This window comes from Leptidea sinapis, chromosome Z, assembly GCF_905404315.1.
Source record: "Leptidea sinapis chromosome Z, ilLepSina1.1, whole genome shotgun sequence".
Classification (NCBI taxonomy): Eukaryota; Metazoa; Arthropoda; class Insecta; order Lepidoptera; family Pieridae; genus Leptidea; species Leptidea sinapis.
Window position 1 is genome coordinate 2,224,662 of NC_066312.1, and position 26,383 is coordinate 2,251,044.

At 35.1% G+C, this 26,383-nt stretch overlaps 1 protein-coding gene across 2 annotated transcripts in view; it reads right to left on the minus strand.

Annotated features, from left to right (window-relative positions):
- The window catches only part of LOC126978385 (alpha-mannosidase 2), a 120,491-nt gene that overhangs the window by 5,312 nt on the left and 88,796 nt on the right, over window positions 1-26,383 (minus strand). For both annotated transcript variants that reach the window (XM_050827147.1, XM_050827146.1), the window contains exons 3-7: window positions 25,267-25,334; window positions 23,107-23,190; window positions 4,705-4,797; window positions 1,634-1,828; window positions 21-132 (exon numbers count right to left, since the gene is read on the minus strand). In XM_050827147.1, coding sequence (XP_050683104.1) covers window positions 21-132; window positions 1,634-1,828; window positions 4,705-4,797; window positions 23,107-23,190; window positions 25,267-25,334 — 552 coding nt within the window. The remainder of the gene's footprint in view (window positions 1-20; window positions 133-1,633; window positions 1,829-4,704; window positions 4,798-23,106; window positions 23,191-25,266; window positions 25,335-26,383) is intronic.

A 26,383-nucleotide genomic window follows, 5' to 3' on the forward strand; every position in this document is an offset into this window, starting at 1 on the left:
TCGAAATGGTTAAATCTTACCTTCAATAAATTGGTCAACAAGCGCATAGATATGTGTACAAGCCTCATCAGGCATCACCCAACCGCCTGTTGTAATTTCTAAGCGACCTTCCTTAACCAGTCTCTTGAGGGCCTGAAAAATAAATCTAGTCAATCTATATATATAAAAATTAATTGCTGTTCGTTTGTCTCGCTAAAACTCGAGAACGGCTGTACCGATTTCGCTAATTTTGGTCTTGAATTATTCGTGGAAGTCGAGAGAAGGTTTAATAGGTGAACAAATATGAAAATGTTCAAAATTAAAAAAAAAAAAAACAATAATTTTGGTTTTCCTTTGATGTGTCCCCCGTCGTTCAGAAATCAAATTGAAAGAATAGTTTAAAATGAATAACTAATTAGAATCTTTGTCTTTGTCTATCTTTCTCAGGAGGTAAAGACAAACTTAATTTTATTTACCTATAGTTGGTAGATGAACTACAGTTGTTAACTATGATGACAATACAAAGTTTGCTGGGTCAGCTAGTAAGATATAAAAATTAAGCGATTTAACTCCTTAACAACATAATGACTTTATCGGAAACCCAACAGTTTTATGACTTCCCGAGTTTTTAACTGTGCTAAAAAGTTACACGTATACCGTTGCAGTTAAATAAAGCTACGGACACATTAGAGGCGCAGAAAATACAAACCGAGGTGAGGCAAATATGGCGAAATGTTGAGGTAATCTAGTTAGTCACGTTACTAAAATAATTATTTTGGTTAAAACTTTGTGGTGTGGTGGGGGAAGGGCAAGGAGGGGTTGCCCCCTCGCCTGATACTACTCTCATTACAAGGTAATGAGACCGCTACCAAGAAAAATAGTATTAAAACCTTACGTTTGTTACGTTACTTTATTTAACGTTTGGAATAATCCCCTTTCGACAAAATGGGGAGGGGGGAATGCCTTCAATTTGATATTTACCTAATTGGCGTTCACTTTTTTTACCTACAAATTCGTGCTGAGAGATACTAAGTCCAACCCTAACCTTATTTTTAAACTTTTGTTAGTCTTGGTTGCTAACAGTTAGTACGTACGCAAAGATTATTTTAAGAAGCGGCGAAAAAAGCCCGGTAAGCGTAACACTACGCCACCTACGAGAGAGGTAGTAAATACAAAATTAAATACAAGTTTTTTGGTAACTGTTACAGTCGGAACTTCAAATGACAGCATGGTTATGGTGGCACGTGAGACTCTGTGAAATATGACTATACAACTGGACTATCTCATATTTTCTTTTTTTGATGGCTTAGGCAAATTATATCTACATGAAAACCAAATTGGCATTATAACGACGATTATTTCAATTACTACCGCCAAATTGGTATAATACGAATTTAATATATAATTAAATCACCCGTTACGAACTCAAAAGTCTTTAGTTTAAAGGGAAAGTTACTAAGACGAAAAAACATAAGTACAAGTAAATTCTTTATCAGTGTTACTTGAATATTCGTTTATCAAGTATTTGACGTAGTTTGATGATTCACTCACGTCAGTGCTCTCTCTCCGTTATATCGATCGATACGAAGAGCTAGACAGTTTGTGTAAGGTAACGAGCCGTGCCCTATTGTGCGCTCACCTTAACAATACGTACCTTTTGTTTTACGGGATGCGAGCGCTCCCACCAGGCGTTCAGGAACGATATTTCCGTCCATATGAATGTCATGTTGGGGAACTGATTGAGTTTCGTGACTATGTTGTTTATAATGTTCTTCGTTTTCCATTCAAAGTATTGTTCGAAGGTCTTGAGCCAGCCGGGATCATTGTGAGAATGTGGAACCACAATAACCTGAAAAATAAACCGACATTTATTGGTAATACAAAAAAGTTCAGCGGGATGTTATATTGATAGCTTTGATATATAATATAGTTATTGTTATGGTGCTTTGCATACCTAATATACGTAGTTTCATGAAATATATAAATTGTGATCCTTATATCTAAGGGTGAGGTCCTAGTGATCTTTAATACGCTTCACAGAATCTGTATTGTAGCAGCGTATATCGCGAGTCAATGACTTGGAGATCTGCCTGTTTAGCTGCCTATACTGGGGACTGAATGGTCATAGTGGCGTCTTACATCCATCAATTTGAGGGTAGAGTCTGAGATTTTTCCGGATCTTTTTGAACGGCTGGCCTTGAAGAACTTAGACCCAGCCGTTTGAACAACTGCCACGAAGCTGCTATTATACTCGTCCACGTCTACGCAGTCACTGAGGCATTCGAAGGGGTTTTACAATTTGAGGAGAAAGGGTGCGGGTCGGAGCGTAGACTTCATCAGTCGAGACCGCTTCAGTTTCGGATTGATATTCAATGTACCTCTTACTATGCGGTGATCACTCCCAGTTTTCACTGAGTTGAGCACAGAGACATAATTGATTATATGTCTTTTGGTCGACATTATGAAGTCGCTCTCATTTTTGGTGGCACCGTCGGGGCTGATCCAAGTCCATTTACGTTGTTCTGGCTTCACGAATAAGGAATTCATCTTGAATTCCTTTTTCATGAAGACAGCCAGCATATGGCCTCGGGCGTGTGGCTGCTACAGTGGCCGTCACGAGCGGGGCCGCCGGGGACTGGGGGCCGGGATCTCACAAAGATAGATAGAGATAGGGTGGTGCTGTGCTGGTGCGACCACACACACACATACACGCACACACACACACATAGTAATAGATATACATTTATAAAACCCAAGTCTGCACAGAACAGAAATAAACCTGTAGTATAAATTTTTGATTATTTGCCACTCAACACTCAACACTGTTCAGTAGTGTGTGCAGCATGAGCTGAAATTGAGCTGGGTACTCGAATGAAACATTCGATTATAGGTTAAATGGCGTGGGGCGAAGGTTCGGCTATAACTAGCTTCAACATATAATATTATTATGGTTAAATGTAGTTAGTACTTGGAACGCTCGAACACAACTACAACAACCAGGAGCGGATTCAAATTTATATTTCATGTTTGCAGTTTTATGCCTACAACTGATAGATTCTATATTTTATTAATTAATAAGAGAAATATTTTCAATAATAACAAAGTTATATTATATCTCTTTTGAGATCCGCATTTTGCGAAAAAATTAAAAATATGAACATGGAAATAAGAACGAAGAGAAATAAGACTAAAAAGACCTACTCTTATCTCAAATGACATTATTAAAGTACTTTGCTGAGTGAATTATATTAAAATTAAACTGCTTAAGGTTATAATTATAATGATCAAATAGTTTTATCATTAGAAAATAACAAGAGCTAGATAATAAAAGATATCAAATAACAAGAGGCCGTTACGAAAACCCCTAAGAATTGGACACTGTTTAGCCAGATCTCTCGAACGAACACCAGAGTCTTGGTTGTACATATAAGGGTTCTTGTTGGTCAACGTAAGGATACGAAAACCTTAAACGGCATGCGTTAAGGCAAGGCATGATATCCTTATCAAAACTTATATTCACAATATTACATCTTCAAATTCAAATATTATTATTCAAAATAGGATATAAAATCACTTATTGAAAGTAAAAAACTACAACTTATTCCAAAAGGTATGTATTATTTAATAGCCTGTTGGCGGTCGATCAATTCCCAATCTGTGTTATTATTTCATTTGCAGACCTAAACGCTTGTTGGTTTATCTTAGTCAGTAATAATAACCTTTTTAATACATCTAATCATAATTGTGACAAATTAATACAGTCACATATAATACTTAAAAAAATAAAGCTCACAAAATTTCACTCGGAAACAATGTTTACAAAAGCAACAAATCAATTTAGTTAATATTTTTGTAATATCATACAGCTATATTTTGAATACTCCCCTGCTTCCTGGGTGACAAATTGAGTATTATGTATCTCAATTACAATCTCGCGCTGTGGTGAGGTCAGGTAATACAATTAACTGATATTTGCGATGGCAATACTGGCTTGTATAGTAAATGTGCAGCTTGCAGCGTTCGTCAGGCAACGTAACTCAATTATCGACTAAATTAGTGACGGCATACTTGTAACATAAGTTTGTGAACTATCTAAACCTGGTTTCATACTTGGGCATGTACTGGTTCGGCTGTCTCTTACCAGCATTTCTTGGTGCTCATCAGTTATTGTGGTTGCAGTCTCGCTCAAATTGTTCGCATAAATTATGACTACAGCATAGTAGATCCTGATTTAATAATTGATACATTGATTTACACGGTTTTAATGTCCTTCTGTGAATAAACTGGGGTACCGAATTCGAATTCCATTTGGTTCAAATATATTTTTTTATATAAATCTGTTTGGTACCACAACGAACCCTACTTCTGCATAGCATATAAGCATTCAAATTCAAATTCATTAATGGTTCTACTTGAGTTTTTCAATAATCTTAAGTGGCCCTGAATTGTAATGGGCAGGGCGTATCAAATACCATCAGCTAAACGTCCCGCACGTCTCGTCCCTTATTTTCATAAATAAATGCATAAATATGCATTTATTTATGTGTTTAAGTTTTTGTGCATTATTATCAATTATATAGTTATCCAGCATGCCAACTTCCGAACTAAACAGTCCGTGTGAAAGTATGTTAATTATTATTATTATCACGACGTGAGCGAGAAAGGAACAGCAATAATAAATTAAGCCCGCACTCATCCCACTATGTATTAAATTATGTGACATACCTTTAGCCTTGGTCGTCGACTGTCGTTTTTAATTTTTTCATAACGATCTTCAAATGACCTGTCCCAGAATTCCTTCGTGCGAAGCCAACTCGGCTGAAAAGAAAAGATCAGTTAAAAATTGAATGCTGTTAGATTATGACACATTTCAAAGATATCTCTTTTAAAGTGGATATCTCTTTTATTCTGTTATTATTATTTGTCTACTGGGCTACCGATCTATGATGACTTCAAGGAACAACGAGCACGTCGATCGTAGCTCTGCGCCTCGTTTGCCACGTCTTAACATTACTATTTATGAATAATTAAAGTACGACCTTACACATACAAGGTTCGATAGACAAAGCCATATCCTAACTTTTGCGAACATAAGTAACAGTTGTCAAAGTTATTCCGGCTAATGAATAAATCCGATTTACCAATATTCCATAACTAATACACCCAGCCAATCATAAGTTACTGCAACGTTTGAAGTGCTATAATTAAGTTGCACTAGAATATAAACAAGATTAAATAAGTAATGAATTAATACTATTAGTGTAAAATCGGTTTGGAAAGAGGTTAACAGCACTGATTTTATTATATTTAATCTAATCAAAGTAGAAATACTCCGTAAATAATCCGTAATTCTTTTAACTAAATAAATATTGACTTGAAATATTATACGTTTTAATGAACTTAATTCGTATCGATTCGACAAGGCAACACAAGTTACAACACGTGTTTCTTTCTGCAGATCAGTCAAATCAAAGGCAAAGTCAAATTATATAGATTAATATAAATTCTTCTGAACTTTTCTCTCCTACAATACTTAACCCGATTTTCATGTCAAGTTTAATGTGGTGTGATTAGATTGTATAGCTTTACAATTGGACCTATAGCTTTCAACACTTTTCAATTTAGGCTGCATTTCGTGCTCGACCGAGGATCAGCGCTGACGTCAGTATCCAAAACTTATCAAATTAATATTGAAATGAGTGGAAATCGATGATTGATTTATGTGAAATGCAGACTTAATAACTTATTTGGTATGGAAACAGAATACATATTTAGATGGGTGACAGCAGACTGTATCATACGGGAATTTTTAAAACGTCGAACATATAGCTGTTGTGATGACTCAAGTAATTATTGATCTCATTTTGTTCGGCTACAGACTATAAGTCTGAGTTTTTTCTATGTCGTCGTTATGGTGGACTTAAGTGGAAGCTTAGCTTAAGGCGACACTAAATGCCAGCGACCTTGAGCGATATTAGTTCACGGCTGCCGGCCCGCCATCTATGTAACAAAGCCAATATTTTCAAAAATTCTTGCGTGGAAAACAGTTTATATGCTTACAATCCTCCTCGTTATTCACTACTAATCTGAATAAATGAACCAACACAAAAAAGTACAAGTTATAAGAATAACTTTTCTGAGAGAAGTACCAAAAAAATGCGTCACGTCATGCCAAAAAACTTGTTTAACTTCAAAGAAATGTGGTAGTTCAAAAAGGCTCGGCAGTGTTAACTTTAACCAACAGCAAGCATTAGCAGCCTACAAATAAGACTTAAGGATATGTGTAACAGGATTAAGTAGTGTTCATAGCTCCAAATGCTATACTTTTACCACAAAACTTGTCTAAAAACACCATGTTTGCGTGTTTTCAGCTTACTCTTCGCCTTAAGATTAGCGCGCACTCAAAGCGATATATATAAATACGGACTTCGAATCAACTCGCTAGGTAAGTCTGAGAAAAGTCTAAGTTCACTCTATAGATCTTAGCCTCGCTGTGCAAGGTAATCTCTGAAATTGTGCTTTCTTTAACACCCAATTGTATTGTTAGGCGCACGAAACATTCGAAGGTTTCAAAATGATAAGGGCGTGGCGAAGGATAAGCAGAAAACTCAAACAAGGTGTTTTTAGACAAGTTTTATGGTGAAAATATAGCATTTGGAACTATGAACACTACTTTATCATATTACACATACCATTAAGTCTTATTTGTAGGTTGCTAATGTTTGCTGTTGGTTATAGTTAACACTCCAGAGCTATTTTGAACTACCACTTTTCATTGCAGTTAAACAAGTACTACTTTCAGAAAAGTTATTCTTATACCTTGTACTTTTTTTTGTGTAGGTACATTTATTCAGATTAGTTATCAATAATGAGAATTGTAAGCATATAAACTGTTTGCGCCTGTTAAAATATTACGTTTTCCACGCAAGCATTTTCAAAATATTGGCTTTGTTACATTTTTGAGAGTGTTCCAGTGAATTTGAAATTGGTTTAGATTCTCAATACAGTCAACATATAATTCTCCTACGTATATTAGTGATCTCTTCCTAACGTCTGGACCGATTTATCAAATTTAACACGTGTGTACAGGACAACGTCTGTCGGGTCCGTTACTATAAATATAATTACTTACCATCTAACTAACGCATACCAACAAGTGATGGATCTAGCTCGAATTTGAACAGGGTAATTAATTAGCGCTTACAAAGGATTTTAGGATCATTAAATTTAAAGTTGGGAAAATCGGAGAAGAGATACATTACAATTCGATTACAACCTAATGAGTATTTAGAGTTGTCAGCGAATATTTAATCGTTACAAGTTTTGCAATCATCTGAGAGTACTTTATGTAGTGATTTTCCACATAGCTAAACTTATATACATACAGACGACCTGTCTATTATATTTATTTTTTGTTGAAATATGTAATAAATTAAGGGACGAGACGAGCAGGATGTTGAACTGATAGTAATTGATACGCCCTGCCCATTACAATGTAGTGCCGATTAGGATCATTGAAAATCGCAAAAATTCTGCGCGGCACTACAATTGCACTAGTCTCCTGGAGACAAATGATGTTAAGTCTCATTTGCCCAGTAATTTCACTAGCTACGGCGCCATTTAGACCGAACCACAATAACGGTTACACATTACTGCTTCTCGGCAGAAATAAGCGCCGTTGTAGTACCCAAAATCTAGCCGGCATCCTGTGCAAAGGAGCCTTCCACCGGTACTGTTTTACTTAATATACCAACACGTCAGCACATAGATTGGATAAAGATATCATCAAAAGCAGTAATTTGTTTTAAATATCAGAATAGGATCGCTAATTTGGCAAAGCACTCAAGTGATGATCATTAAATTACGGTACATTTTGTCTCTATTTAGTCGAGTTTCGAAACGAACGAAGTCGAACGCAAAGGATATCAATATACAAAGCTTGAAACGCGACAGTACACAACAATAAAATCCTTTCTTGTAATACCTAAAGCCTGCTATTGAAGGTCCAGTTTGTACTTATAACAAAGATAAAACTCCGAATGTACAAAGCTACTTACAGCATTAAGGAGTATTACTTACTAATTGTTTGAAGGAGTTAGAATCGAACGCGTAGGCTAACAAGATATTTTATTTATTAAAATTTCTATTGATGATTGTATATTACAAGAGTGTAGCCTTGTTGTACATAACACTTTATATCTCAAAGGGACATCAATAATCCTGAGCGGCATTACATTGTAATAGGCAGGGTGTAACACTAAATATCAAATTCTTGCTTCCCTCGTTACAGTTCAAAGCTTACATAAAACGTAAAAAAAACGTCGAAAAATTCTACTACAATGTTTCAAATAAGTTTGAAGTCTACTCAGACGAAATCACAGGAAAAGCTCAAATAAAGTGGAATTGTTTCTCGGTTAATTGAATTGATTTTTATCAAAAGTGTTGAACAAACTTGGTTAGGCAATATTTGAGTTGAAAAAAAGTCTTGGCAACGAAAATTAGTTTGTAGATCTTCGGCGCTTCTAATATATATTGCTATATATTTCCGTACTCGAAGGAAACCAACGGGAACTCTATTAATAAGTTTCCGTAGTCCGTACGTCCGACTGTCTGTATTGCAAAAGTCGGTTTACCAGTGGTTCCTTTGCACAGGATGCCGGCTAGATTGTGGGTACCACAACGGCACCTATATCTGCCGAGAAGCAATAATATGGAAACATTACTGTGTTTCGGTCTAAAGGGCGCCGTAGCTAGTAAAATTACTGAGCAGATGAGACTTAACATCTTATGTCTCAAGGTGACGAGCGCAATTGTAGTGCCACTCCAAATTTTTGGGTTTTTCAAGAATATTGAGTATATTATTTATTTTTATAAAAAAAAGTCGATACAACAAAAAACTCAAATGTCAAATGAGTATTTGATGCCTTACAGCTAGTAGGTCAAATATAACAATTTATAAATAATTCTAGTTACAATTTCTTGCATCTAAATATGATGCAATTGGGTGGTGTGCTTTCAACTTCAATAAGTGCAGATACTTAACAGCACACAGTAGAGATAGATACTTACGCATAAATTACTAGCAATATTGATGACCCGAAGTTGACATCGCGAAGGCACACGAACGAAAATATATCACGCAAAACCGAGATAAACGTACTCCACTAGATGTATGAGCTCCTAGTAAACCGGATGCAAGGTTGGTACCTATGCAACATTGTAAAGTTGATTGTGTAATCAATGACCGCAGACAATCTATATATCAACTAAGTACTCATATTATCACAGTCCTTATTTAAATTCAAATATAACTAACTTTAACCGCCCACTTCGACCAAGTTAAACGACTAGGGCGATCCTTAAAAAATATATATAAATACTAGCTGACCTAGCAAACGTTGTATTGCCGATATTAAATTCGCGATACAAAAGTAACTGTTGATCGTAGATAGGTAAAAATTTGAAGTTGTATGTATTTTGTAGAACAAAATCGTGTGGACCACCCTTAACATTTAGGGGGATGAAAGATAGATGTTGTCCGATTCTCAGACCTACCCCATATGCACTCAAAATTTCATGAGAATCAGTCAAGCCGTTTCGGAGGAGTTCAAAGTTTAACACCATGACACGAGAATTTTATATATTAGAGATTAGAGATAATTAAAAAAACATATCTGTGTGTACCCATAGTACACAAGTAAGAAGTGAAACTATATGGCATATCATTTTTCTACTACTTACTACTTCACGGAAACTGGGAAGATAAAGCTTTAGAAAAAAAAAGCATTAAAATAATGCTATTTGATTGTTATAGACGTGCATATAAATAAGTATTTATTTTATCGCTTCCAAAGTAATACATAATTCTTTATGTCAGTATACTGAACTTTGATAAAAAAAGATAACATGGCGCGTAACTGAAAATCGTGACGATATTGATATAAAATTTATCTCATATTCCGATAAAGAATATTCACTTAAAATCCCAAACCAATAAAAATAATAAGTAAAAATATATAAAAAGCTCACGGGTATCATTGGCCTCGAATTGGATATACTTCGCCCTTAAGACATAGGTATACATGTATATAATATATATGGTGCATTTGAAGTTCAACATTGTCAATAGGACAATATTGATATTGATCAGCCTCAACGAGATCCTGGAAAGCAATATCTGCGCGACGGCCATCTTAGATTAAAAATAAATATGGTATATATATATATACGATACGATATCAGTATGGTTGCAATGATAATTACATTATTGGATTGTTTGCTGTGTTGGGTTTGTGAAATAATCCCAAATTCGTTTTAAGTTATTCCGAGAACCTTAGTACAGATTCTCTTATTTATTTATTAATCATATCTGTTCGTAGTTTATGTTAATAAAATTATTTTAAAATTTATGCTTGGTTTTCTTTAAAAGCATGTTTTATAGTTTTTTTTTGTTAATGTTGTAGTAACGAATTAAAATTAGTAATAATATCAAATTTTAAACATAGAAAGAGTTTGGCATATGCCTAAATAAATCTTTCCCTATACATTTAAATCAACAATTTCATAGGACATGAATGGTGAATTAACAGTTGGTACTGTTCATTTCACCATACACAAAGCTAGTGAAGACGACTTAAAAGAATCCTATGGCTATCTGTACTTACCTTAAAGTGGGATTTCCACTATGCGAATCTCACGGATCGAGAATTCTCGTATGAGATATATAAGTTAAGGAGTACCTCGGAATCTGTTTATACTTAATAATACATCTAAGTAGCAATTGTGTCCATACACAATTAATATAAAACAAAAACTAATATTTAGATGCAAAGTATAAAAAGTAGTAACGAATTAAAGTTAATCACTGATATAATATATAGTCATAAAGGGTAAACTGCTGAAAGCTGACGAAAAATTAAGTCGGATATACTAGCCTACATAGATTTAGACGACTTGACAGATTAATAATAACCTAATAATAATTTTAATAATAATAATTTTACAGTATTTCTAATAAAATATAATATTTTTTTCAACAGATTCAAAACATAGGTTGGTGTTTTCACTCAATGTGCAAGTTGTGTGAGATACAATTTTACTTTTTATGTATTTAGTGGCCACATTATATTTAATTCAGAGTGACAAGGCGCTTCTTATTCCTATTTCTTGGTTTTATTATTAAATTTTGAAATAGTGCTGTATTTACTAATTTAAAGCTTTATTAAGGTTCTCAATAGTAATTATTATTAGCTCAATGTGAAATCGGTATTTATGGCAATGTAATCTTGCTGTAAATGTACTCCAAAAACAATATACGTCAACAATGCACAAAATATCCGGTAATTTAATGTGACACTCCAATGTCAAATTTCAATAATTACTGCCAATAGAAAGACGCTGTGTTGTCATCATGATGAAGTAAAAATGTAGAACGGGTTCCTCAGGCTCGCAATCTAGGCATCATTTTTGACGAGAGTTTGAGATTCGAAAAATATGTGACGAAAACTATAGCAAACTGTTACTATCGACTTGAAACACTTTATTGTATAAGAAATTACATTAGTACTCAGTTACGCCTTAGACTATGCGATTCACTTATCTTGTCGAAACTGAATTTCGGAGACGTGGTGTATGAGGATCGATTACTGGCTCGCTCTAGGAATGCAACGTGTATAAGCGTGTGCACGCTACTGCTGAACATAACTGCCCGACCCCATATAACTTCATTTCTGAACGATCCCGGAGTTCTTAACATGAGTTGCCGCAGCAAAGTCCACTTGAAGTTATGCTTTTAAAACACCATATTACCTCTACAGTAAATAATTGTTATTGTTGCCTCGCAATATGAAATGGCTGTCTTAAAACACCATAGTGCTGCATTTTGAGGAAGTTTTCACTACAATGCAACCAAATGCTGGAAAAATCTTCCACTTTCACCAATTTTTCTTCGTGAGTTACGAACCGTCGAAAATTTTCGTTGGAAATGTAAGTCATTATTCTTGGAGCGACAAAAACACGGTCAGCTTTGGGAGCATTGGTGGTGAAAATATATGTGTAGTTCAGTATTATAGATATATGCTTGTTGCTGTATGTTTCTTTTAATACTACATTTTTTATTATAAAACATCTAAATATTTTATTATTGACTTTTTTGTATTGATATTTATGTATATATTATTATTAGGAATTATTTATTATATGTCGAGCGCAATGTATCTCCAGAGTTAAACGGGTACCGCTGAAAATCAGTGCTATTTCATAGCCACGGCCGTGTCACAGATAATCCTGAGTCGGTGGCCCCTTTCCTGCACTGCACAGGAACTCTCCAATAATAAATCAATTACTATTTAAATAAGTTCTTTTTTGGTTTGTTTTTTACTTTTATCATTTTACATTAAGTGTATCCTGTGAGTGTTTTGTGAAATAAATGTTTTTATTTCTTTCTATCACACCTGTATATTTTCATTATATTTTAACATATATTAATATAAAATAAGTTGTATTGTTATATTTTGTAGTAGAAATGAAAAAAGTTATGAGATGACTAATTTCTTCCGAAATTCCCTCCGTTACTTTGCGTAAGCTGGAACGAATTGGAGGGCTCAGATAGACAGCTTATCTACAATGAATCGGCGATAAGAATCACTTATCGGGAATATTGGGGCAGCTTCAGATAACAGATAGCTAATTACTGACAGATGAAGTTACGGCTAGATTATGGGTACCACAACGGCGCCTATTTCTACCGTGAAGCAGTAATGTGTAAGCATTACTGTGTTTCGGTTTGAAGGGCGCCGTAGCTAGTCAAGTAACTGGGCAAATGAGACTTGACATCTTATGTCTCAAGGTGACGAGCGCAGTTGTAGTGCCGCTCAGAATTTTTGGGTTTTTCAATAAACGTATCGACCATCTCTTCCCTTATTTTCATAAAATACAATGTATCTCTATCTGCAGATAGTATATTGGGAACGGCCGTAATGATTTCATACTAAACGATTACCTGTTTACGACTTGTCAATAAAATCGGTTACAGTAACTATAGATTCCCTTATTTTTTCTTCCTCACAGTACCTCGTTTAGAAATGTTCTTCTCTCTCGCACGCTTTGCTTGTCCATACGCTAGTATAATAATAATTAATGTTTTTTTAATGAGAACAAGGGACTAGACAAGCAGGACGTTCAGCTGATGATAATTGACACGACTTGCCCATTACAATGCAGTAACACAGTAATGTTTACACAATACTGCTTCGCGGCAGGAAAGGCGCCGTTGTGGTACCCATAATCTAGCCGGCATCATGTGCAAAGGAGCCTCCCACTTGTAGGTCTATGGGTCGAATATGCACGGATAGTGTTAAATAGGCCCGAAGATACTTGGATAGTGAAAGCCCCAGTTTAGAATTATTATTAAACGTTTCGTTTCCTGTGGGCACGTCTGACCATCGCGGCTGACAACATAAAATGAATTTTCAATAATGCTGCATTTGTTTTTCTTGCATTCAGATGTCAACGTGTACGCAATAATTTTTTAACATGTTAACATTCATAATTGGGTTATCTTGCAGCTTCGCACTTAAATACACCATTCGTGTTCCCAGCTACTTTTACGAAATAATGTGAACACGATACTTTACGTCCTCGCTTCGTTCGTGGTAAACGTCATTTATATGGCTTGTATCGCAAGCCTCATAAAAATAGGGGTTGACTTTTGCGAAAATTGATACGACAGTACGAGACTCTTTGTAATTTGTAAATGCATTTTGCTTATTTGGTGAACGCGTTTGTTACTTGTTATTTGTTTTAAGAGGTTCAATCGTAAATTATTAGTTAAGTCATTCACTAGAATATTAATATGGAAATCCTATTACGACTTTAAATAATAACTGTTCACCAGATATAAATTAATATGAAAAAAAAACGGTACGCATAATGTGTGCATAACGCGACACAAGTAAAAACTTCATCAACTCGAAGTCAAGCAAACTCGAGTGGTTGTAGTCGATTAGACTGATTTTTGAAGTAGGTACCTAAATACATCTTTATTGAACGAGACCAAGCCGTCACGGTAGGCGATGTCACGCTTATTCGGGTTAAGTCGGTCCGAGTTGACGAAGGGAGATTCGCTCGGTGAGAATCTTTCGTTTTAATTGCTTCACCTTCATGGGGTTTTCACTTCTGTTAAATTGTCTTAAGCAAACATTGTTTTTTTTGTCTGAAAAACCTAAAAACTAATTCAGTATAGTTTTCAGTCTATAACCGATTTACGGGTGAATAAGAAAGTTCGAAATATCTGCACTGGCATGATTAAGTATGTATGTAATACATACATGCCATTTTTATTGAAAAAAAAAAAAGGTGGGAATGGGAGAGTTTCTTGCGCCGCTTCTTCTCTCTCAGAGCGCCATTTGTTTCCGAAGCGGTAGTAGTATCTAGTAGTATAAGTAATGACATCAAAAAGAATTCTAAAGGAATCAATATTGAGAAAATAAATGCCTTTTATGCCTTTTACCTATTTCACCAATAGCCATTCCCTCATTTTGCATACATAAAATTTAATTGGTTATACTTAAAAGGCGTTACATTGAGTGACTGTCAAAGCAATAAAGACAGAAACTGACTGATTTTGTCGTCCGACATGTGTTTTTTTTTTAATATTATTTACCAAATGGTAAGTGGCAACGAACGATAATAAGTCGTCACTGGCAACTCACACTGGTTAAAAACCTTAGTCTTCATAAAGTGTTGTCTAATCCGAGTTGGATTAGACGAGTGCCCTCTTTCCCGAAATTGGACCTGCCCAACCGGATTGTTTGTCAAAGGGAGACGTACATGACAACAATTTCGAGAGAACATTTCGCGACTGTTGCGGGAGTAGGTGCGACATGGGCATTAGAAATGATCTTCGTCTTTGGAAGCTATATTCAGGCCATCGATCATATGGCTTAAGTCTTCCATGGTCTCTGCTATGATTTTCGATATCGACTGCGAATCGAAGGTGAGTGATGTATTCGTCGTTGATATTGATGCCAAGCCTGTTCCAGTCCAGTAGCTTAAAGACATCTTCCAATGCAGCGGTGAACAGCTTCGGCGATATGAATTCCCCTTCTCTGACTCCCCGCTGCAGTCGAATAGGCTTCGAGACCCAAGCAAAGTGGCTGGTTATACTACTCGGTCTTCATTATTTCCACCGGCAGCATATGTAAGTAGTGTACGATGCTAAAGCCTTTTTGGAATCTGACTTGTTCGGGAGGCCGGAAGTCATCAAAATTGTGCAGGAGACGATTTGTGATTACCCTAGAACAGCAACAATATACTTCTGTGCTATTCTTGTAGCGTTTTGCCCTCGCGGATGACGGAATTAAATAGCTTCTTGTGTATCTTCAGCAAAGGAGTACCACCAGCTCTCAGAGGCTTGGCTGTAATTCCATCATCACCGCGTCTTGTTGTTTTTAAGCTGTTTTAGGACCATACTAATCTCGGATAAATATACTGCCGTCTGGTTTATATCGGTAAAGTGTCGCGTTAGTTTGGCTCTTTAAAAATTATATATTCTTTTGAATGATATAATTCTTTTCGAAAAACATTTTAGAAAAGTCGATAAAATTATAACTAACAAAAAATATTGTGTCCCTTTCCAAGATATTCTCGAGAGTTTGGTTTTTTATAACAGTGACAAACTGACGAGCGGTTTTTATATAAGTGTTTTGAGTGGGAATATATGTTTAGTAAAATATGAATTTCTGATAAGGCAACGAACCACCGCCCACAAATGCAAGTATCGTAAAGTTTGTTCACGTTTAACACTCGCTTTGTGAATCACCCTTGTCCAAAGTTAAAATAGAGTTGTACGGAGGCGTTGTGATTATAGGTAAACTAAAAAAATAAATATAATATAACTATTTTGTACCATAAAATATAATACTATTCCGCAGGGGAATCGGCCGCAAATACGTCTACCAGACAGGCCTTTGTGTCGAGTGTTTGAAACTTTATGAGAGAAATAAGGGAACGAACTATTCCAATTCTGACTGAATATTACCGAACAGCTTAAACCTCTGGCTGAGTCTAAACCCCATATATTGCATGTTAATTGTTCTCAAAATAAAGTCAAAGAAAATGTTTCAATTTCAAATATTCAAAAATTATGTGGCCACAGTAAAGCTTAAGTTATAAAATCATACAAAAGCTTAGCTACCTACATATTCACTTGTTATTCTTAACCAAATAGTGTCCTGACAAGTTCAGGTAAATGATAGGGACAGCCCAGACCCATGAGTGCCGTGAGACTAAAGGTTTTTTATTGTGGCGACAAGCGGCCGCCTGTCGACACCAATACATACTATATCACTATTTTTCTCATGGGTTAGTGTCGCGAACCGGCATTCATACCACTCAAAAATTCCGCCACAACATGACAGAGTTCTTACATATTATCCCTCTGCTAAAATCACCAAAACCGTTCCCTTTATGTGGAGAGTCCAAACAGGGTACCTTCAACAAAGGCGTGTATATGCATGTAAGAAGTACAAGAAAGTAAAACATCGGTAAGTTCAAATTCAAATTCAAATATTTTTATTCAAAATAGGATGTGACATCACTTATTGAAAGTCTAAAACTACCACCCATTCCAAAATGAATGCCTCAGACCTGAGAAGAAGAATGGGCGCAACAAACTCAGCGGGCTTTTTTTTTCATCGAATAAATATGTTTACGAACTAATATTGTACAATTAAACTTATTATTTAATAGCCTGAGGGCGGTCACTCCATTCCCAATCTGTGGCATCATTATGAAAGTCATTTATGTTACAGTAACCTTTACCACATTAACGTTTTTTAACAACTCTTGCGATTCCCCTGGTGACCAAGTAAAAAAAAAATAACGGGTTGCACTCAGCTCATTGCCGACAGAAGTGAAAACTTGTAAATTAACGTTGTGAATTTTTGAATATTTTGGAATTGTAAGGGAATAATGTCGCACGAATTGCTTTATTTATCAGTATAAAAATACTAGCATTTATGTGGCCAGATACAATATTCACTTATCGGCCACAAAAATGACAATTTATATTACATAAAATATTAAACACTTCAGAACTATTACAATTATTTTACTAACTTATCCTTACCAATTTTCTTTAACATTTTATACCCATCCCAAGAAAAATGATCAACGCCTAGTTTCTTGGGATAAACAAGTTTTCACTTCAAAAATAGGTAATCCGAGCAATTTTCTCGTTATTCTTCTTAAAAAATATAATTCTAAGTAAATCGGCTTAGCTCTTCTTAAGTCAATCCCTTACTACTAGCCTTTCATTTTTATCTGTAATGATGAAAAAATATTATCCGTCTGTCACTTATAAACATGGACTTTTTTTATATTTAGGATTCGATAGTGTCATGAAGAAATAAAATACACGTCAAACACAAAATTAACATAAGGGAACCTTATTCTACGAGGTGGAAGTTTCACAAGCAATTCTTATTTTTTGTGTAGCATAAGGCTACACAATAGCTAGATTTTCTAACAACCGGAGGGAAATAAAATAGTTATCAAAATAAAGCCTAAAAGTCCTGGTGCCTTGGGATCATATCTGCTAGCCACGACATCGGATGAGGCTCCTAAATCTGTATAAGACGACATTTTCCTTACCAATTTCAATCTCTGTTTTTTGCAAAACCAGAAACACAACTCAAAACGTAGACTTTAAAGCCCGACTTGTGGGGTTTGTTGGGGTTGTACCTCAATGTATTTCGTGTTTTGTGGAACCCATTTGCTCATCCACAAAAAGGTGTTCTTCCATTGGCACTTACTTTGCTATAAGCCTCATTCAGAGATTCTACCACTGGACGTATTTTGTAAATTCGGTCATGATCAGGATGCTCCCTTGGAAGTTGTTTCGAATTGTCATTGAAGTGCATAGTTTTATTCAATGTCATGGTTTCTGTATAAGAGGTGTTACGAGTATAGGGCTCCAGTTATTAACCAGTGTAACTCTAGGTAATTGCACAACGAACTGCCTGACTTCCTCTTCAGACTCCCGAAAAGTACTATTAGGATAGAAACTTGTCGTCTTCGGAAAATTTCTTGACCAGTTCTTGTGAAAACAGATGTAAAAAGAATTGTATAGGGGTGTCCATCTCCAGAATATCAGGGCCCAAGTATTTGTTACCAGTAAACATTCGCTGATCCTCATTCAACTGAAGATTATTCTGTTTCTAATACAAATTTAGTTTGGCTGGATTTGCTTTAGCAGATTTTCTTGGTTTCTTAGTTTGAGACGGTTGATCTGAAGTTTCACGTGATGGTACAGTCCCTGTACTGTGGGATGGGTTTTCATTGTCGTCTTGTAGAGTCTTAATTATGGCATCCACAACAATATCCATGTCTGAAACCTCTTCTTCAAAAATTTCCAATTCAGGTACAAAATCAGGGTCTACAAGGATATCATTGTCGACATCTAACCCGTCTTTACTCTCTGTACCATCTATTAGTGCAGAAGGTATGTCCTCGTCGCGAAGAGAACGCTTGCGAGAGCATCATAGAACATAATAAAAGCAATACACAATCTGCGTATCAAACTAAATAACAACAATTTTCGCCTGATGTAGACCAACGGCAACAAACACAAAAAATCGTCAAAATCAAGTGAGAACGTAAAATATACTTAAATCAATGTAATATGATAAAAATTTAACACTTACCTCTCCAGTATTTTCTAAAAACTACGCAAAGTCGCACTTAATTTTTTTTTTATTATTTTTTGAAATCACAGCAGTCTAGCACTTTTCGAAAGTACCGACAATTGTAATATAAATTGAGTTTTACAACTACGATCGCGATATTATAGGTTGGACCGTAGACCTCTGGCTACAGTGCGTTAAGTTCAATTAAATAAAACTGCCACATTCTTATTATTTTCTTATTTTTGCTTTCTTTGTAATATCAGTAAATCTCTTTGTAACGAACGGTTTATTTTCTTTTTGTTCGAGGATCACTCATGACTTTCATTTATGGACCTTTCTTCGGCTTCTTTAATCCGCTTTTAGGAATTTCGTATTGATATTATTAACTATATACACTTTATACCGCTATTCGACTTATAGATATCATACAGCGGGGTATAGCGCAAGAGGCAAAGGTGTGACGTAATTCCAGAAAAACGTTCCAAACCAAAAATGATGTCCAAATTGAATTAAGAACACAACAACTGGTCACGTGATTCATTAAATATTTCATTCTCTTTAAATGACATGATGACTTAGTAGTCAACCCAACCCATGGATGGAATACACAAATATTTATCAAACTTTAAACACGAATTCCCTAAAATGTGAATTTTGTGGCTTGGGACGGTTTTGAGGAACTATGTCCAGTTAATAATAAGAAACACAACTATATGCACATTGCACACCAAGCAAGCCTCACTCGAATCGACATTACCTAAACAAGCGATATCATAGACTTACTATTTACTAGCGTATATACTAACAAAGCGTGAGAAAGAGATGATAATATTCTGATTGACAATTGACAAAGATCAGTCACACACGACATGAGTTGCCTAGAGTACTTCTACCAGTGGGATTTTTGCATTTTGCACCGGATGCCGGCTAGATTATGGGTACCACAATGGCGCCTATTTCGGACGTGGAGCAGTAATGTGTAAGCAATACTGTGTTTTGGTCTGAAGGGCGCCGAAAGTGAAATAACTGGGCAAATGAGACTTGAAAACTTATGTCTCAAGGTGTGCCGAGCGCAGTTGTTGTGCCGCTTAGAATTTTTGAGTTATTCAATCGTCCTGAGCGGCGGTTTAATAACAACAAAATACAATGCTCAAAATTCTGAAGGAATTGTTACTTTAAAAATAATAAATAAAAATCACGTAAAAATTAATCAAATATTGAATGTAAGAAGCTGGAATACGCCTGCATTTTACGCCGTAATTACTGTTAAATGAAAACTACTCTTTATTTACAGTTTACACCGTAGCGTAGTATTAATACGGAAGTAAAAACAGAGAGCCTTGCTTTTGAACCTAGACGTTCCATGAAAGTCTCAAGATGAAAAGAGCAATTTATGAGAGGCGCCCTAAGTTGGCGCCAATTTAATTTCGCGAATAAGGGACACAGAAATATAAGTGCACTATAAAATTGTAATCAAATAATGTTTCAATTCCTTTTATTAAAGATATTTCGTTTGTTTCATCGAGCTTAAAGTTTTAGTAAACGACAAGATCTCTCTAATCTGGTATTAAGCTAAATGCTATATAAGTGACGTGTTTTCACTTTCTTCAATTTGAAAATATTTGTATTCAAAGTTGGATATAAAATCACTTATTGAAAGTCAAAAACTACTTACCCATTCGGAAATGAACGCCTCAGACTTGAGAAAAACGGGCGCAAGAAACTTAGAGGGCTTCTTTTTTGCTTTTTAAATATAAAATATCGTTACATTCAAATTAATAATTTAAATAGCCTGAGTGCGGGCGCTCTAATGCCAGACTGTGGTATCATTAAGAAATTAATTTATATGTTATAGTAACCTTTGCCAAATAAACGTCTTTTAATAATTGTTTTGAACATTTTCTGGGATCTTTATATAAAAGCATATAACATCGCCCCACAACTAACTACTAACTAAGTTTGTTCCTGGTGTTAACATTATGGTTATAACAGTTTCTTGAAAATTCACTTAAGTACATACAAAATATTTTCAAGAATATATTGAAAGGCAACAGTATAATGTGTATTTCTTTGAATTTTTCTCTTAATGATTCATTAGGACCTGGGCATTCTGGTTTCGGAATATGACTCGCCAAGCGGATACGTGCCGACGGGACCCAAGAAAACATAGCCCCAAAGGATAGAAGAAAGTATTGCATAGTAGTTAACTTACAACAACTATTACGGCTAACATCGAAAATAATATATTATTCGGTGAATACGTCGGTACGGAGTTTTACAAAGTTTCACAAACATGCATAAGTCGACACAAAGTAGTATCAGCGGCTTCACTCGCGAGAAACGAGATTGAAATGCTGTGTGTAATTCCTTTTCTCATCATAACTTTGTGAAACCGTATTGGCGATATTATTCGCGTTTATAGAGCAAGTTGTAATAAAAATGTTGATGCATGAAAAGGCTTTAATGATTATGAGGTCTCACAGATGTAATATCCTAATATCACCTTCGTACGACACGCCACATATTAGGATATCATCCCCACCATCTGGATGTGTGGCTGTTTTCAACAGTGCGGTTTTCAAGGAACTTTCTTCCCTGTGCGGTGTTTCAGTGACGATACGACATGGGTACCTTAAAAAAATGCGCGTACACCTTCCTTAAAAATTCCTCTGGTGTTGCAAAAGAATGTGGGCGGCGGTGATCACTTAACACCAGGTGACACATACGCTCCTTGGCCTCCTTTTCTATAAAAAAAATATGTACTACGTATAAGAGAAGACGTTTCACCATGATTGTTTTTTACATGATTTATGGCCAGCTGTAGTCAACTCACTTAGTCTATGGTAGGCGTTTGTACTAATATCACGCATTTCAGTGCAGGGTTTTGTTTAAAATACCTAGATGGGTATTGAGATACTGTTTTCATAACTCTCAACATCCAAGTAAAATTCAAGGCGTGACCTACGCTCGACATATTATTATTTTTAAAGCAAAGTTAATTTGTATATATTGTTTCAATTTCACCGGTGACGACATTTTATCGCGGTGACAACTAGCAACTTGTATAACCAATAAATGAATATAAAATTTGACAGTTCTATCTGATATCATGTACCTACTGCCATATTATAATTGTTAAGTAGGAAGAACAGTGCCAAATGTCCAAAGATTTGGTGAAACCGGTGGTCTCTGATATATTTATTGGCAGTAATCTTGATTCCAAATCACAATTAAAGGATTGGTTAATACAATTAATGGTGCAGAATATACTTTTAATAAAAAAAAACTAAGTTTAAAAGAACCGACTTCAAAAATGAAAAGTGTCAAATAACTAAAAATTAAATTTAATACACGTCTTATGCAAACCTTTACCTTTAATATTAATAAGATACTATTATTTATATGTGCTTCCTATTGATAGGTTTTAAGTCGGTGCCAAGCCCTAAACAAAATAAAACTTAAAAGGATATCTAGCCGCGCGTGTCTGCCCGCTTGGGTTTTTTTCTAGACGAAGCTACACCGCTCAAAGTCACGCGTGGCGAGTGTAGGTACCTTTGGCTTGGCACCGACTTAAAAGCTATCAATATGTATTACCTCCTCCTTTTTGAAGTCGGTTATAAATATAACACAATTAACTGATATAGATAGGTACGAGGCTAGGTTCAACAACGTTTTAATTCTTGATAAAGCCCCTAAGAATATGATTGATGGCTCATTAGATTCGGAATAACTATTAGAAAACTCTTAGATAATTTATACGTCTTGCTAACAACGCATAACAACAGGACAGGTTTATTACTTTAGTGCGCGTCTTACACTCGCGATCAGAAATAGATATTTTTCGAGCTGTTACAGTTAATTATCTAGACGTATAAATTATCTAACTGAACAATGTATTAAAAGAATATTTTTTTTTATTAATATATTAAGGTGAGCATTTAGTTTTTCACTCACAAATATTAATATTCTATTGACATTGCTACGTTCGTTTGCAATGCTATTGGTATTGCGAAACCTTACGGATGTTTAGATACGCTCTTGAAAATTGTGCAGTCAATTTAATTGAACCATCCTCTCCTACATATCCGTTTGGACACTTCAACATTTCCTACTCAATGATTGACTCTGCGTCTTTAACTCCACATTACTCTTATATCAGTAAATCATTTTTTTTGGAAGAGAAATTCAAACGACCGTAAGGATCATCCGATGGTATATGATCACCGTATCCGATACTCTGTTGTAGCAGCAGATGAATCACAGGAGAGTTGCCAATCGTAAATAAAAGCAAAAAATAAAGCGTTTTAATAAACGTACCTACATAATAATTCTAAGACCGAAATATTTTATTACTAAAATGAATACAGAAGTATTTCTCAAATCAAGAAGACAATAGCTGAAGATAATATAATATAAGCACAACAAATTATGAAAACATTACCTGAAAGTCAAACAAGGAGAAAATTGATGTGGTGTCGATTTCCGCGTAGCTCTGCCTGATGACCGGACATTGATCCAGTTTCGCCTGAAAAAACAAACTGTTAAATACGAACAATATTTAACTTGAAATAATATCTAAAGTGAAAAATTCTTTAGTTGCGCTGAATTATACTAAACGTTACGCTAACGTAACGCTCGTTTTCCTACAGTCCGCTCGAGTCGACTGTAGCGCGATCATTCAAAATTTTACAATTTACTCATCATCAGCCGGAAGACGACTGCTGGACAAAGGCCTCCCCCAAAGATTTCCACGACGATCGGTCCTGCGCTGCCCTCATCCAACGAATTCCAGCGATCTTGACCTGATTGTCGGTCGTGGTCGCCATTCGAGGACTTTACTGCCCCAACGGCCATCTGTCCTTCAATCAATGTGCCCTGCCGACTGCCAATACAGCTTCGCAATCATTTGTACTATGTCGGTAACTTTGGTTCTCCTACGGATCTCCTCATTTCTCGCAGGGAAACTCCGTGCATAGCCATCTCCATTGTCCTCCGAGCGATCATGAGCTTTCTCACAATAATTTACTCATACACAATTACAATTATACAGGGCGTCCCAAGGTAAAGCCACATGTAACAGGTACCTTAAATATAGTAGATGAAACATTTTACTGAAAGAAGACTTCATTTTAATTTAAAAAAAAAGCAATTTGTACTGTGTTCAGAGTTTTTTAAATAATTACACATACACGAGAAAAAATACTCTAGATGGCCGCCGAAATACCCATATCTAACTCTGTTAGACTTTTTTATGGATTTACGTAAAAAAATTATTTTTTAAGAACTGGTATGAAAGTGTCCACGAACACAAACAGGACAGACATATTATTCTAAGTATTGTAGTATAAATAATCAACAGAGTCGACTTTGTATTCATCAGAATGAGACTCATTTTGTGCATTCGATAAAAAAATTATTAATTTTGAATTAAAAATATTGAAATTCATATTCGTCCTTTTATTGCTATGTTATGTAGCAAAAAATAGTTCTTACGATGAAACCGTTCGATTGCTATGATAAAGCTACAGGGTATTGTTTTCTCATTGAAAAATCTATGAATAGAATCTGTCTATAATTTTTTTTCGCCCTATTTATATATATATATATATATATTTTATGAATATAGAAGTAAAATAAGTTGTATTTCGTAGATATAACTGATTTATTTAACGAATCATCCAAAACAATAGTCATATAGAATCAATAGAAATTCATTTCACTACTGTTACTTTATAAGAACAATACACTCCTCCTTTCCTGGGGGAGAAGGATTTTATTTCAATATTATTTATAGTATTATTAGAGGAAATGACAAAATCGAACACATTTTTCCATGTCCAGTAATATCCGGGTTAAAAACGAACCTATTTTTAACCGACTTCAAAAAAGGAGGAAGTTCTCAATTCGTCGGTATGTTTTTTTAATACGAAATTTTATATAATCTCATTCTATAAATTATTATGTAAAATAAAAATATATTATAATTGTAAAACGAATACTCTTAATCTTAATTGGGAGGAGAAACCATCATACTGGTAAAAAGTAACCCTATAGTTTATCGTGTCTCGGACAACCGTGCAGACATGTTTACTACAGTTTAGTGGTAGGACAAAGAAAAATACTGTAAAACCGTACGTACACATCCAGATGGTGATGGTGGAATATAAGTTTATGACATGTAGTGCGATGTTAGGTAGCCGTCGGGTAACTCTGCAATGTATCAAGGGACACAGTGCTTCGTTGGGTAATGATGCAGCGGATAAACTTGCAAGATACCTGCAACACCAAAGGTCTACATCTCCATCTTAAGGAACATCCCGGTACGATGCATAAATGGTCCTTAAACGCCAGCAGAACTTGGCTGTTACTTCACGCCTGTCTTCCGTGTTCAGCATGACTACAAGTGGTCACCTGTTTCGACACCTACGAGCCTGGGACGTACCATGACGTACTATGACATCAAAAAGAATTCTAAAGGAATCAATTTTGAGAAAATAAATGCCTTTTATACCTCTTACGTATTCTCTTTACGCTGATTACACTTGAAGAAATCTACTCACAAACAAATAGATAACATTTTTATAAATAGATAAAAACATACCTTGTTCCGATTTCCGCCACGCTGCGATACCGATAGGGCCGTAACTTCCTGACTGTTGATGTTATTACCTGAGAATAATAAAACATAATATTAAATAAACATAAATTATTTGCAGCAGCAAAAAATAACAAAACACGTTGTTGAAAAATAAAATTTCCCTTGCACCGTGAGATAAAATAATGGAGAGAAAAGTTACCAAATGACCTTTTTAATTTGCTAACTGACAATCTGACACTTGTCTGAAATTTTAAATAGAAAATAAAAATGATTGAACTATTGAAATTATTTAATTACTTTCTACTAAATGATATTCGTTTCATCGTTGTTCACTTCTTCTCCGAGCAAAACTTTCAGCATGCATCTTCAGTATCACAAAGGAGTCAAAATAATGCATGCATCATTTATTTTATATAGATTCCTATAAATACATATATAGTATTTTAATTTACATGAATAACTACTACATACTAAAAACAACGAAATGGCATATAATCTATGTGTGCATTCAAAGCACCTTGTTTTTCCCTTGCTGAAAGTAAGTACTCAATGTATCTAAAAACTATTTACTTCAAACAAGTCTGTGTTTTTCTAATTCTGCCACTCAAAGAGTTTGAAAACAAGCAACAGACTATTATAGTTTTAACAACTTAGAATTAATTAATTCAATTTAAAAAGATTCTTATTTTTATTTAGAGCAAGGCAAGATATCTTGAAGTTAGCTTTACGCAAACTTTCCAACGCTTCAAAATAAATTTCTCATTTATTACCCGCTATCATTTGCAACTGCAAATTTTAATTTAATTAAATTAATTAAAAGCATGAACTGGCCGGCCAATTTTTTAAATGGAATAACGTAACGCCTCAATATGAAATTCAAAAGAGAAAATTGTTCCACGATAGTATTTTCGTCCAGATATAGAGGACGGTTGAAAGTAGATTCACTGCACTTTATAGAGTCATTGTGAAAAATGGAACGAAAATATTGAGAAAGATTTTCTGCTTTTGTCATTTCCATAACGGGTATGTTATGTTCTGGTCATCAGTTTTATCTATGTGATGGTGGGTTGGTATCTTAAATAATTTATACGTCTAGATCATAAATATAGTATATATACTA